The sequence below is a fragment of the Micropterus salmoides genome, unplaced genomic scaffold (genome assembly GCF_014851395.1).
Source record: "Micropterus salmoides isolate LMB-PRFRI ecotype aquatic unplaced genomic scaffold, ASM1485139v1 Ms_hic_scaffold_10, whole genome shotgun sequence".
Taxonomy (NCBI): Eukaryota; Metazoa; Chordata; class Actinopteri; order Centrarchiformes; family Centrarchidae; genus Micropterus; species Micropterus salmoides.
In genome coordinates this window covers 20348560-20363972 of record NW_024040041.1, presented here as the reverse complement: position 1 = coordinate 20363972, position 15413 = coordinate 20348560, and the positions used below count along the sequence as shown (strand labels likewise).

The window sequence follows — 15413 nt, the reverse complement described above, 5'->3', positions numbered from 1 at the left end:
TCCCACCTTAAATAACCTAGAAGTTGTAAAGTTATAGAAAAAAAAACACTTTTTCCTGTGAAACGGTATCACACGTACTATTTGTCTGCTTGTTCCAACAAATCATTTAAACTATAATGGTAACATCGACCATTTCAAACCAAAATAACAAGTTTTATAGCTGCACCATTACATCAAATGTAAATATTCCAAATGTCTCATGTATCATTTTATACTAATATTAACTTTGAAATCTTTGAAAACCATTAGGATCTTGACTAGAATTCAAAACACATTTCTGTGGGTCTGTACACTGCTCAGCTTTAGCCTTGCAATAGATATTATCTTTGTGAAGTTTACAATGTTCAGTTTTTGTTCACACTTTGTCAGAGAGGAGTTGAATTAAATTCTTTTGATTTTTGTGGCTGTATGTAGTTATTGTTTAGGTTGTTTTGGGCATATACGTTATATTAAAAGGTATATCTAATGAAACATGTCAGTATACAGTATCTACCAATACATTTTTCACCATTTGCTAAAATATATATATATGTATAGACATATATTTTCTTAATTCTAGGAAGACCAAAGGGTTCTGGGAAAAAACAAAAGCAGCAGCAGCAGGCTGAGAATGCCAATAAAAATCCTTCACCTTTCCTGGGTTGGCCTTCGTTGGCCAACACCAGGAAGAGGACGTCTGACAACCTATTTCAGCTCAATGGGACAACCAGGAAGGCCTTGAGGGGGAATGAGGATGACCTATTCCACCTGCCTCAGACTCAGCCAATGGCCTCCACCCCAGCCAAAGGCCTTTTCAGCAGTAGCTCCTTTGAGGTAGACTCTTTCAGCAGCATTGCAAATGGCTACTCATCCTTCTGTACTCAGTCTACAAGGCCAAGTCCGAGTTTATCTCTGGGCCCCAGAAGTGGGTTGTATGGCCAGAGGCGAAGGCAAGATGAGCTGGTTATGCCAAGGGGCCGGAAGTCTGGACAAGAGTTCCCGGTCAAGTTAGATCATGAAGGAGTGACCTCCCCCAAGACAAAGAACAGCAAGGCTCTGCTGTTGCGAAGTGGATCTACCAGTGTGAGTGGTATGCCCAGGACAGAGGCTTACTCTCACCCTGTACTGCTGGTTAAAGACAACAAAAAGGGTGGTGCCTCCAGGGTAGAACTTCTCTTAAAAGGAACCACACCTCAAAGAAAACCCTCCCATTCTCTGCGTCTGGGTGAATATGGTGACATGGGCTTCAGCTACCACAGAGAGTGTCACAGCCCCTACTCAGATCTGGATGATGAAGAGGAAGAGAGGAGGAGGGCTGCACTGGCTGCAGCCTCAGGAGGACTAAGGACGGCTGGCCGCTTCCTGTCTCGTCTCTCTGTCTCCTCCTCATCTTCTGGTTCTTCAAGCTCCTCCTCCTCAGGCTCTCTCTCCAGTTCCAGCCTGTGTTCATCTGACAATGATTCCTCCTACAGCTCAGAGGATGAGGACAGTTCTACACTGATGCTTCAGAGTTGTCTGTCTTCCCACCGAGAGCTTCTGCAACCCTCTGAACCCTCCACTTCTTCAAGGCCACACCAGCACTCCTTTGTGGCCAAAGCTGTGGCTCTTTCCACAGCCAAAGGAGCACCCCCTGACCACGTTTCCAACAGCAAATCCCTGAAGAGGAAAGAATGCACCAGCTCCACCTCCAAACCATATAAGGAGTTTGTCAAGAAACCAAGGATGCTTCCAGATGACACCTCATTTATTCCAAGGCCCAAGATGTCTGCATTCCTTGCAGGACGACAACTGTGGCGGTGGTCAGGAAACCCTACACAGGTGAGAATAATCTATCCATGTTTCTTCTGCATACCATCAATGTAGCAAATATGTGTCCTTTTCTTTCATATTAGTTTAGTTCTCTTAGGATACTAAACTATTACTAAAATACTAAACACTAAAGGTTAAGAGAGGTAATAATAGTAATCAGCAATGCCTGGTTTTCCACAGCGGCGAGGTCTAAAGGGCAAGGCCAGGAAGCTTTTCTATAAGGCCATCGTGCGAGGCAGAGACACGGTGCGAGTGGGAGACTGTGCTGTGTTCCTTTCAGCTGGACGCCCTAACCTCCCATACATAGGTCGAATTGAGAACCTCTGGGAATCCTGGACCTCCAGCATGGTAGTCAAAGTCAAGTGGTTCTACCACCCCGAAGAGACCAAGCTAGGCAAGAGGCATCGAGATGGCAAGGTGAGATGGAGGTTACAATTTTATGGAGATTTGTACCATAAGGAACTTTCATATGACATTATTCTTTCTTTGTTGGTTAATAAATTTAATGATGCAGCTAATGCTGTCTTTTCCCTATCCAGCATGCCCTGTACCAGTCATGTCATGAGGATGAGAATGACGTCCAGACAATCTCTCATAAGTGCCAGGTGGTGAGCAGGGAGGAGTATGAGTGTCTGACTCGCAATCAGAAGCCGAACAGTACCTTCCCAGACCTCTACTACCTGGCTGGGACGTATGACCCCACCACAGGTCAGTTGGTCACTGCTGAAGGGGTTTCCATCCTGTGCTGAACCTCCATGAGGACACTACTGAAGGACTCCTTTGGGGGAAGGATAAAAGTCCATGACATTTCCTAAAAGACTCTCCAGCCTTGGAAGACAACAAGTGTTCCTTGAGTATCTCTCAAGGACCCATGGACTAAATGTCAGCACCAAAGCAGGGCTGTCTGAGGTAACACACTGGAGGCATCTAACCTTCATGAAAGCGAAGGCGATGTCCACAACTGATTTATCCTTTCAAGAAGAATATTACAAAGTCTGGGTCTTCCTGGGCATCACAAAATTAAGTGGTGTTTCAATCGTCCACCTAATCTCCTTTAATGGATTCATGTGATTGACAGCTTCATAACTGTTTTTTAGGACTTCCAGCTCCTATCATATGTCACCAAAGGAGAGCAGAGAGTGCATTTGACTGTGCAAAGTACCATGAGACTGAAAAGTCTCTGTGGACCAATTCTTTAAAGGTAGCCTTACCTTTGGTGTGGAAACGAAAGTGAGGCGTGGGGCTCTCCCTAGACCTCTTCATTCCAGGGAAGTTGAAAACATGTAAAGGATGTATTGTTGATGTCTGTATATATTTTGAATTTTTCCCAATCAAGCCATACACTTCAGTACCTCTCACCTGTCTTAACTGTTCAGGTGTACATTGTACAGTTCAATTATTGTATTGTTGTCTGTTGTCTATATGTACATAAAAGCTATTTTATATAGGAGTTTATTGTATATATGAGATGTATCTTTCCATGTTTGCGATTGATTTATTTTTATATGGGTGTAGAATACATTATGTCGTTCTTCCTTTGCTTTGGGAAGTCAAGATTGAAGATGTTAGTGTTGCACTGCATATGCCCTGCTGAGACAGACAGACAGAGCACAAAGACAGAAGGTTTTAGTCTATAACAGGACAAGACTCACTTTCTGAGAGAGAGGGGTCATCCTGTTAAAAAATAGGTCAAGTGGCTTTTTGTAAAAGTGTTCTGTTACTTCGCATTTTTGTTCTCCTATTTTAAAAACACCTTTTTATTTATGTACCTCTCTGTTGGTCATCATCACCAGGCAGATCCCACTGGACTGCAATCACGGGTCAAAAGTGATTTAAGATCAATGATAAGAGTATACCATTTTGACATAATATTTGTGTGTGATGAGTGTCCTGGCATCACTATAATCATGTCCACACAAATCAATTTAGAACAAGACTGGGTCTTTTAATGAAAATAATGAATGCATAGTTCAGCACATTATGACCTACAAAATACCAAAGTGTCTTTAATATCTTTATTTACTTTATTGAGATTTAACATATGTCAAGCACCTGTACTGAACTCAAATCAGAAATCACTGGTAACTTATAAAATACTTGTCCTCCACTATGTGCATATATATTGGCTTTGCATTGTGACAATGGTTTCTTGCACATTTACCTGCAGTTTTGGTTAGAGCAAATATGCAGCAGAACACCTGGGAGTGTAACTATGAAGGTCAAGGTACTGACAAAGTAAGATGTTGAGTACTGACAATTTGTTGAAATTAGTCTATTTTAGTTTCATCAGCCATCTGTGTCTATTTTGTACAGTACACGCACATACACAATGCTAACTGTGAAGGACAATCAGATTCACAAAGCAATGGACATAGAGTAGGTTCACTTGATCTGAAAATTACTTACATTTATTTAATTTGTGCCAAGTACATTTGGACTATTTTTGTCTTGTTTGATATGCAATCCTGAGTATTCTTTATTCACAAAGTTTTATTTTGTTCGCCAACATTTTATTTATTGTCAATGTTGCTGTTTGTTCATGCCAAGAGCGCTTTATGAGAATGTGACATTGTTTTTCTTGGTGTGATGTCGCATTTGCATTTCTTAAATAAAACTGGTCTTGTAGAGGCCATCTAGTGAAAAGAAATAAAGCAACACTGGATTCTTCTCATCCACAAACCTCTGTGAATTAATTCTATTATTCTGGCTGTGTCCCTTTCATCTTACCGCACCTGCCATTTTCCATCAACACATTTATGTTAAACCCAGCATTTGTGCACCAATTTCTACTATGTTCAAAATGTAGTTTTATCAAATTGTAAAAAAAGAAAAAAAAAAAATTATTTTGCTCTGCAAAATCCTCCCGAGTGGTAAAAATGTAACCACACTCACCAATTATAGTGTGTGTATGTGCGTGAGTGTGATTTGAATGTGATGGAGTACACGTTAGAAAGCCACTCCTTACTGTAAGTAATAGAAACAAACAGGATGAGACATTTCAGAGGGTCCCCTTGGATTCTGGAATAGACGGATTGAGTAAAGTTCTTTAATGTGACGAAGAGAATGTCTTTGAAAGACAGAATGAAGTTCATTGTGTCATCCAAATGCACAGACAAAATTAATACCAAAGTTTAAAGAACAGTCCACATGCATTGGTACTTTTCCCCACAAATATCTATGGTAGATTTGTTGATGTTTGAAAAGGAAGAGGAACAAAAATGGTTTACCCACTGAAGTTGTGCATGCCATCAGCTAATCAGTATCATTTGACTATAAGAACCACCAGAAAGGCAAATCAATAAGGAATCTTTAAGACAAACTTGCACTCATACTTTTGATCATTTGTGCCATCTTTGCTATTGGTTATAATGTTTATTCCCACCTATATCACACGGCTGATTTCTCCCTTAACCATCCCCCAGTCTCCACCTGTTCTAGTTTCTTATTACTAGACGTGGTGATGGCAGCTCTTGCCTTGTTGTGCATTATGTTTATCACATATCTCATTTATATGTGTGTGCTGGGCTCTGTTATTTATACCCCTTAGGGAGTAATGTGCGCCGCTTAGAATTTTGAGGCTACTTGGATTCATTCGTAAAGCACCATCAAGCACAAAGGCCCTTTTCTGCCAAATTATTTTATTTGTTGCGATAAATCCTTTGATGTAAGTGTCTCTGGCTGAACTAAGTTTATGTGAGCTTTGAGTTCCTTAGTAAATAGAGACAGATCTGTCACGGCATCAAATAAAGCCTACTGGGTTTAGCTGCCAAGCTCTGTAAATATGATGTTGACTGATACAGAGATGTGAATTTTCGTGATTCATGATAAAGTACATTTCAAATGAATTGGTACATTGTTGGTGTATCTGTGGGGTGGTAGATAACCATGATATAGGCCCAAAAACTCCCCAAGCCCTTGAAGTCTGTCTGCATTCAATGTGTTAACGTTTTCAAGATTTGTAAATGTGTAATTTCTGTATTTGTGCTACAATTTTTTACAAGTAAAATCTGTGGTATGGATCAAGATTTTTATAGATATATGAATAAATAAATAACAGAAAATGTAAGATTGTTTTTTCTGATCAAAATAAAGGGATTCATATACACATTGTTCACATCTCTTAAATGAAGGACAGGCCTAGATGTAAAGGAGAGCACTCTCTAGTGGACCACAAAGCACACTACATCACACAAAATAATTTAGCAAATTGAAAACACCTTTTTTTCTATAGTGTAGTATTATGAGTTTTTAGTCTATAACAGTAAACAGAATGCCAGCAGCAATATGAAGCCTTCTCCATTCAGTGCCTGAAGCAGCAGGTATTTTCCTCTGTCCTAACACACCATCCATGACCTACAGCATCTGTCCATTTGCATACATGCTCATCAACTTTGACAAAGCCAATCTCTGTAACCTGAATCAGTTAAATAACGACTGGCTAGGCCCAAAGGACACACAATGTGGGTCAGTGACCTTTCTCTGCAGGCCCAGGGTTTTTTTTGTTGTGCATGGAGCCCGAGTGCTGCCACCCATCCCCCTAATGCCCAGACATGGACTAATGGGCACATCAGTCATCTCCAACAGCGGCCCAGTGAACACAAACAGCTCTGTTTACCACCACAACCTTTTGTGTTGACTATGGCCACTGCCCCGTGTCTGAGCCATGTCCCTTCCTGCATCAGCAGCATGGGTGTAGGGGGAACTCTCCTCATTACTGGAGCTGAAGAAGGGGTTAAGAGTGGGTGTGTGGGGGTGTTAAGGTTATTATCATGTTTTGAGAGGGTTTCGCTTCATTACTCCTCTGTGCTTAGAGAAACACAGTCAAGATAAGATTCACCAGGGATCTAACAAGGGCAATTTAGGCTGTATATTTATGACAAATTATACATACTGAATGAAACCAACCCAACATGCTGTATCTGTGGGAACGACAAGGTCGCTAAAATAGGTCAATGCACCAAATCTGTCTATTGCTTTCCTCATTTGGACCACGTTTTAAAGTCTATAACCTGGATTCTGTCTCACTCGACAGACCGGTTTGCCTGTCTTACTTTTCAGTGCCTGTCTGGTTCAGCTCGCTCAGCATCCAGACTGTGTTGCTCAGTGTCAACAGGAGGAATGCTTTCCTGCACAAATATCTACACCTCATAAATGTCTCGCCCTCTGCTTGACCCCGTCTGGCCTCTGACTGTGAGGGGGTTGAACAGGGGACAGAAAGCCTGGTGTGTGTGTGTTTGTGTGTGGAGGAGCAGGGTTGAGGTGAGGTCTTGGGTCTTAACAAGGTGCTGGGAGAAGAGAGCAGGACAAACAGATCATTCAGACACTGACTGCTTCTGCTTAAAGGGCACTAAAGCCCCAATCTCTTGTTTTTGAGCATATCAATTATGGAGCAGTTCCAGCCACTGTAGAATAACCTCAACCATACTGTGCAGAAGTAACACAGAAGCTTTCAAGCTATTCCTCTATGGGGTGAAGCAGTAGTGCAGCCTCAACGTGAAAAAAAAACTTTGACGTCAACATTTGGATTTATGCAAATATTGAAGACTGAGACTTACAGATGAGAGAATCACAATGTTTTCACATCTAACAGACATACCTGTATTTTTGCTGTATTGTGTTTTTATACCTGCATTGTATTTGTACCTGTAATGTATTTTTATTGTGCTTTTCTTTTCATCTTTATATATTTTAACTTTAAAAAAACCCTCCTGCGGACAGGTGTTGTAAATTTGCATTTAGTTCCAAACACACTATTTGCATTTTGTTACAAAACAATACAGTGCATCTGGTGCTTGTGCATAATTGCATGTTGCAGTTCCAGTGCTATTTCTATGTCCATGTCAAATAGAATGAGAGTGAATGAAAAATGAGTGTAAATGCAAAAAGGAAAATGGCAGGCAAGTTTGAGAGTCTTTCAGTAGATCTGATGGTAAACAAGATACCCATCATTTGTCAGAGGCTGATTCACGACGGAGTCTTTAAACAACTATAAGTGCATGAAACCTCCAAAAGCTGAACGTGTGTGCATGTTTACAGCATGCATTACGGAAGGCTTTTAGAGGTGAACTGAATACTGAACCACCTGCTGTTTGCAAATATCTGCACATCCTCATAAGGATATGCTGGACTTCTGCACACTCCTGTGTTGCATAAAGACATATGCCACCACACAGTAAACTCACTAACTGCGCTGTGTGTTGTTTGCCGTGGCCCAGATCCAGCCATGCCACCCCTAATCCATTTCTCTGTTGCTCATTATTAGTGGCTTGTAAAGATTCTGTATCAGCTATGCTAAAAGAGCTTTTCACAGTATTACATGGGATTACTGCTGCTCCTGGCTACATATGTTGCTCACAAACTCTGATGTAATATCGCCACCCTGTTTACAAGGCGCTGACAAAATAACACATGCATGACTCATTATCAGGGTCTTCCTTTTTTTGTTTGTGGGTTAGATTGTGTCACATCCTCTTTTATTCCAAAATCATCCCTTTAACACTTATCCATGTCTTTCCTTCTGTTGTGCGATACAGCAGTAATGTGTGCATGAATGAATAAACGAGGAAAATGAAAGGAGGAGAGAAAGCAGCATGTTCATATGATTATACCATTTAAGGAGGACGGTACACTCAAGGATAATTTCCCCACAAGAGTTTAGGTTTAGAAAAAAAGAGGTTTTAATAGCCACATGGCCTCAAAATATCTCTGATATGTATCTGTCCTAAACTGCTCATTCAATGGTATTTTCCCAGATTGGCAGCAACCACAAAATACTGTGTAATCAGATGATGGACGCAGTTTGTAAAAAGTCCAAAAGATCTTTTCGAGCCTCAATGTTGTGCACGACCTAGCTGTGGGAAAAAAGAAAGATGATGGGAGTTCAGCAGTCAGAGGAGCCCATCTGCACAGTCAGAGGGGCTGGTTGTCAACTGTGGGTCCTAAATCGACCTCAACACCTACATGAATCTGGGTTTGATATAACATGTATGAATGTCTTTCTGTGCCCCTCTTGTCGCATTAAAAAAATGATACTGCGCCAACAGCCACAGTTGTTCTGTCACTGTCTACAGTACTCTGCTGACCCAAGGATAGCAGAAAAAAAATGACAGCCTATCATAAAAGGGGTCAGACGCCTTCTTGTACTACCCCATTTGTAAGTGCTAGAAAGGATGTATATCTCATAAATAATAAAGAAAGGCCTTTGGCCCTCTTAGATGGGAGATCAGCTGTGAGCTCAATTAATCAGTTGCACCTAAAATCAAATCAAATTAAGGCACGTAGTTGATAATTAACCTATGGGCTAGTCTTAAGATTTCAAATGTAAGAAACTGGGATTGTCCCCAAGGTAGGTTGTATGATTCTTGTCTCAACTCTTGTAATTATCCGTCTCATCATGATAAAAATATACAGGTCAGGTATTGTATGGGAACCTGAGGCTGAAGTAGAGCTTTACTGTTGTTTCGTTCTTTCACAAGACCGCCATTTCTTTCCAAACCTTACTGTGTAGTGGTGTTTGTGCATTCCTGTGTCGACAACCCCTCTGTCTAGTCCTCTGGGGTGTTTACCCCCTTTCACGGTAGCAGGGAAGCAGCTCCCGCCATCCCATCTCTGTTTACATTGCTCTTCTCCTCTTATTTACTCTGTGCTCCAGCGTGCTGGCGCACCGCGCTCCAAACAGCTGTTCCATTATGGAGAGAGCAGTCGCTTCAACCGCACAGTGCTGCCACACAGCTCTCTCTGACAGCCCACCATGGTAGCTATGACAGCCTGGCTCCACTGGCACGCCTGCCATTGTTGCCATAAAGATCAGTCTCCTTCAATGCCAGAGTGGCTTCTGGGCATAGAGTCAGCCAGGGCAACTGTCAGACATTGTCTTCAAACCGCAAGACAAATTTGCCAAATTCGGCTTTTGATTAAGTGTGTCTCTATGGGAAGCAGTTCTGCTGTGATTTAAACAAGCAGCAATCATATCCAGATGATCTAGAATAAACTGGAATAAACATCTTTACAATGAAACAGGGCCTTTTTAGTATGTCATTACAAAACATACTGTATTTTCATCATTGTGGCAAATTTTCTGTAAGTACCATATATCTCCTGCTCCTACATGACGTTATCCATAGGGGCCATTATCCCACAGGGCATGATGACCCTTCCACCAAAATGCTTTGCCTGGTTTGCCATCAGGTAAAAGAAAGACTATTGTCTAACTGACTACCTTAGGGTCATACTATACCATGAATCTCCAGTGAATTATTCTTACCCTTTGCATGTTCTTTTTCCTGCTGGTCTGCACAGCTGGTGCTGAGTCAGGAATCAGGAAACCTGGGAGAAAGGCCACCAAGCATCCCCAGGCTCCCAGTAGACCGCTGCAGGGCCCTGCTACAGGGACAGGAGACAATCCATTCATCATAATACAATAGCTTCTGCTTGGGGACAGTGTAATATGGGCCTGTCCAGGTCTATATGTTCCTTCATGTGCGTACAAGTGTTCAGATTTGAAGTGGCATCAGTGTGTGTCTCCCCCCCCCCCCCCACTTCCCTGCATCTGTCCTGTTCCCTTTCTGCTGGTTATATTTATATGGTGCAACAAATTAAATTAATGTGCAGAAAAGTGACCAGGGTGCCAGTAATGCACCCTGTTTTGTGAACTTCAGACTGAAGAATGAACTCATCATGGTACATTTGATTAACAAGTATGAGGGAAAATCCTGTGATGTTTGTATTTTTCCTACATTGACCAGTTTCCACGACAAAAGAAGGGCTGATCTATTGTGCTCTCTTGTGAAAAAGAAAAAAATTAGAAAGACAAAAAGACAGCGAGAGGAAAACCTCCCTTATCCTCTGATGCAGGTGGTAGAAACAACTGACCCACTGTCGCGCATTCACCGCAGACCTCTCAGGGTGATGAAGACACATGCATGCAGCAGTTTCAGCTGCCGTGCACACAAACACACACACACACACACACACACACACAAACACAGAACCTCTTTCTCCTGTCTGGCCTAGCTCTGTAGTAGCCTCGCCCACGATGAAAAGGGATATCAGCGTGTATAATGGCACGAGTGGTGAGTGAGCGTATTAAAGAGAGAGACATACAGAGAGCGAGACACAGCATGAACTCATGCATGCATGCCTGTGTGTGTGTATAAAAGTGCCAGTCATAGCAGGATATAAAAGAATTCAACCCAGCTGCCAGTCCCCCAGCACCGGTTGCCAGAGCCCTTAAACACATCCATGTCCTTCACTGGATGGCTCTGCACTCCTCCTCGAATATATCTAGCACTTTAAAAATATACAATCTGCTTAGATACTAGGCAGTCATAAGCTCCATGACTGGCACTTGGACATCTTATCAACATGAGTTGAAGCCCTTGGGCAACTAAGCCAGGCTTTGATCAGACATTTTGGAGACATCTCTCATTTTCTTCAAACAAATCCATTGGGGTTGGTGTGCTAAATTTGAAACAAACTCAAAGCACTAAATGTACCTTGTGATGCAGGAAACAGAGGCACAGCCATATACGGCCTGTTTAATAAATAGGTGAGAGGCTGAAAAACAATCCGCATGTGTGAGTGAGACAGAGAAGAAAAGTCTAATGTCTAAGAGAGGTGAGGACAAATAAAGGTGAAAGAATTCTGTCAGAGAGAGAGGAGAGGGAAGAGCACAGCATGCACGGGCCGCGCTATGAGATCAACTGACAAACATCTCTGCAACCTTGGCAGAGGCAAATCAGCATCCATCCCTTGAATGGCCTGTGACAGTTGTTATGTACAGAGACCCAATTTCACCCTATATCTCCTCTTGAATTTTAGCCCTGCTATGTGTCAGTGGGAGAGAAACAGAAAGTGAGTGAATGAAAGAAAGAGGCAGAAAAGTCGGGCTCAGGGCCTGCTGCTGAACAGTAGGAGAGAAAGTGAAAGAAAAACAGAAAGAGAAAGATGTAGACAAGAAAGAAAATGAAACCTAAATGGACCAATTCAGCTGGCAGAGCCACACAGAGAATTCACCTGAGGGCAGTCTCATGCCCTGCTTGTGTCTCCATGGAGACGGGCCTCCTGAGTGTGAGCTTCTGTACAGACTGACAGTAGCCCAGGTAGCTAGTCCTGCTATTGATTTGAGTGGGAAAAGCTAGCCTGTGGTCAAGTCCTCTGCTGCAAACTGAACTGGCGTGGATGACTGCAGAAAGCCGATGTGTGTTGACGCCAATGTTTGAGTTCTCTGCATGTTTTTCAGTTGAACAGTATTTTAGAGATATTTCACATGTGCATGACACATTCCTTTACTCAGTTCTTATGTATAGCTCGGCTCATATCAGATAAAAATATTTTCTCAGCTGCTACCAGGAAATCTCCATCTTTGAATATACAGTATTACGCCTTAAAGATTTCAACTAACTGAGCTAAAGGCTTGATAACATCTTATAGTCTGGTGCCTTGAGATATAAATACATCTACAGTTTGGTGCATATCTGTTTTGTATCCTATGTGGTTTGAAGCCCTAAGGCAAGGCTTTTCTGTCATCTCCCCCACTCAGCTACACTTCCCTTGCTATCCTAACCATAGGAACCGGATCAGAGGCTCAAGATGGCCTTTATCTGGGGTCTATTGGCCAGTGTCAGCTTACAGGCCCCACTCTGTACACGGCACATTATGGAAGTTTTAATAGGTGATCAGAGCAGCTGTTGCCGGCACAGCGTTGATTTACTGTGGCTAAGAGAGGGCTTAATGACTATTGAGGCGGACAGCTCTTAACCCTTTGATGTGTTCGGATAATGTAATAGGATCAGGTAGCCCACTGGGAAACTTGCATGTATGCTCATGCACTAACATAAGCATACACAAGCACAAACGCATTTGGAATACAATTACACCGTCTAAAAGCTTCTTAATAAGAGCATGCCAACCTCTTACCACTATACAGTAGAACAACAGCATATGGGTTTGACTTGTCATGGCTTGTGACACGCTTGTGAGGTCCATTCATGACCATATAAACACACACACAAACACACATCCACACACAGCTGCTGACAGGTGGTGCATGCTTGAGGAAATACAAGCTTACCCAGCACAAACAGCCCCAGCAGGCTTAGCACTTCAGCAGAGAGCAATTGGAGTACTTATGCAGAAGCTAGCATTATTTACACCATGCAACATCCATCTCAAGGGTCAAGGGGCACAAATTCTGTTTGCACCTTGAAGACACCAATATCCTCTCTTTTACTGTATGTCCGGCATCACAGCTTGGAAAACAACAGGAACAGGCCTGACCAAATAGTCATGAGATGGATTAAACATCTGATGACTTATAGCTTTGTCCAAACGAGACTACAAGTCTACAGCCATGCTAGCGACTCAGTGAGGCTGTATTTAGGCATGGCGGTGCTTTGAGCTAAATGCAAATGTCAGCATGCTAGCACGATTAGCTGACAGTGACAATGCTAACTTGCCGATGCTATGCAGGTATAATAAAGTAAAATGATCAAATATAATGTTTACAATGATCACCATCTTAGATTAGCATGTTGTAAAGTATTGTAACATTTGCTAAATAGCCCTAAACACAAAGTCCAGCCGAGACTGATGGAAATGTGATTTGTTTTGCAGTTATTTTGTGACACAATAAAATAAAATTTTTAAAAATCCCCCAAATTATTACAGTTCATCCTGAGTGGGTCATAAATATGTGTCCAAAACTTCATGCAATTAGTCCAGTTCTTGAGACATTTTACTCTAAACCACATTTTTTTTACCACACAATCATTTGTATGCAGTAATCATTGCTGTAACAACTCACAAATCTCCGCCAACCTACTGTTTGAACCCAACATAAACCTCCAGCCTGGGCCCCATTAACCCATCTAGGAATGATAGCTAAATTGTCCGCTAGCACTCCAAGGCCAGCCAGGATGTAATCAAAAACAGACGGAATAATCAACAAAAATGCTCTCTATTCCGGTAAAGATGTCTCCCAAAGCACATGAATTACATTGAAGCAGGCACTGGGACTGTGAATGATGTTGGGCTACCAGCACCAGCCAAGTCACTGTCTCCCACTGCCAAATGAGAGGATGCCAGGCACTTCCTGCTGTAAACAATCTACCCACAGACGGAGAAAGAGGGGAGGAAACCTCTGAATGAGAAACAACAGGAGACGAAGAGAAGACCCAGTTGCTCAATGAAAATTTCTCCAGTGAACAAATGTGCTCAATTTGTCAGACAAGCTTTCGTAGTCTGTGTGAGGGGAATGTGTGCGTGTGTGTTTGTGTGTGTGTGCTAGGACAAATGGCATCTCTCTGTGTAGATGAACACTCAGCAAGTGCTCAGGGCTTATGGAGACAGAAGTTGGATATACAGCTTGGCTGAGTTCACACTACATAATAAGGGCTTCCTCTCCTTTTCTTCATTACATTCTCTCTTCCCAAACAGTTTTCCCTCTATTCGCACCCCTAAAACTGTTGTCTTCTAGCCAGTTTCATTTGCTATCAGCACCAATATTGACCTTGCATGTCACCATGAGTAGCCATCATACCGTTGACACCAAACCCCATTTGTAATTGATTACTTACCTGAAAAACAGGTGGAAATGCGGGAAATGGTTTTGCCCTTGCACTGTTTTGGATAATTCTTCTTGTCTTACCCACTGGCTACTGTACTAACAATCCCGCTAACAGAGTTTGCTGGGATGTTAAACAAACATGCTCCTCATGCCCTCCTAAAAGGAACATGGGATAAACTGAAGCTTTCGAATCAGCGTGGGAGGGGTATAGTGCATAGGCTGTATCACCAGCTCACAGTATTTATGCACTTGTGTATAAATCACTCTCTTTTACAGTCTCTGCGTGTGGGAACGCAGTAAAAGGTGAGGTAGGAGAAGTGCAGTGTGACGTATGTCTGGCTCTTGCAGAACGGCAGAACTTGTATATAAACCTCTGAGTGAGCAGACCAACATGTGGAGACGCTGAAACACATGTGTTTGCACATAAATTACCGTTTATGCCTGCACATGCACGCATAAACAAAAAAACACACACAAGGATAGTGAGTATTTGCTACGCATGCAAGCTCACGTCCACCTAGACATTAGCTCACACACACACACACACACACACACACACACAAGCAAGCACATTTTTACAGAGAGACACACATTTCTGTCATTGTAATTCACATGATCATTCTCTTTATATGAAAGAGACAGGGGATTGTCAGAATGGCCGAGCTGAGGCCTCATATTAGCCCTGCTGTCAGAGCCAGTGAGCAAAGGATGACATTAACATGAGCGCTCCTGTCCCTTAAAGCTCACCCTGTCTGGATCGAAACAAGAGCCCAGTCTGCACGGCTGCACACACTGTCCACCAGTCTGCAGTTTAATCACTGAGAACCTGCTTTTATTGCTTACCTGTTTACAGGCTGCTTTCCCTGAGAGTTGAGGTCTCTTTGTCAATAATCTATTGCACTGACAGCAATGTAACCTCCAATTAAGTTATACCACCTCTCTCTCTGCATGACTAGTTCTCTGTCTTCACTCCTTAGAAAATGAGGGGGGGGGGGGTTAACAAGTTTGGCTCACTCTAAAAACAAATGACACCCTACAAAACAAATGTGGCATTACAACT

General features: G+C 42.4%; 1 protein-coding gene and 1 long non-coding RNA gene across 15 annotated transcripts in view; one reads left to right on the top strand and one right to left on the bottom strand.

Annotated features, from left to right (window-relative positions):
• Positions 1-4615, top strand: part of LOC119890301 (BAH and coiled-coil domain-containing protein 1) — a 64336-nt gene extending 59721 nt beyond the window's left edge. For all 10 annotated transcript variants that reach the window (XM_038701579.1, XM_038701542.1, XM_038701525.1 and 7 more), the window contains 3 exons: positions 560-1797; positions 1969-2205; positions 2328-4615. In XM_038701579.1, the coding sequence (XP_038557507.1) occupies positions 560-1797; positions 1969-2205; positions 2328-2537 (1685 nt within the window). In that variant the 3' untranslated portion in view covers positions 2538-4615. The remainder of the gene's footprint in view (positions 1-559; positions 1798-1968; positions 2206-2327) is intronic.
• Positions 1-15413, bottom strand: part of LOC119890361 — a 51396-nt gene that overhangs the window by 13875 nt on the left and 22108 nt on the right. The window contains exon 4 of one of the 5 annotated variants that reach the window (XR_005442225.1): positions 3313-3375. The exons of 1 other annotated variant lie outside the window; for it this stretch is intronic. This is a non-coding gene — a long non-coding RNA (uncharacterized LOC119890361). Of the gene's footprint in view, positions 1-3312; positions 3379-15413 lie in introns of those variants that run through there. 3 more of the 5 variants (XR_005442227.1, XR_005442220.1, XR_005442221.1) reach the window with 3 other exon arrangements.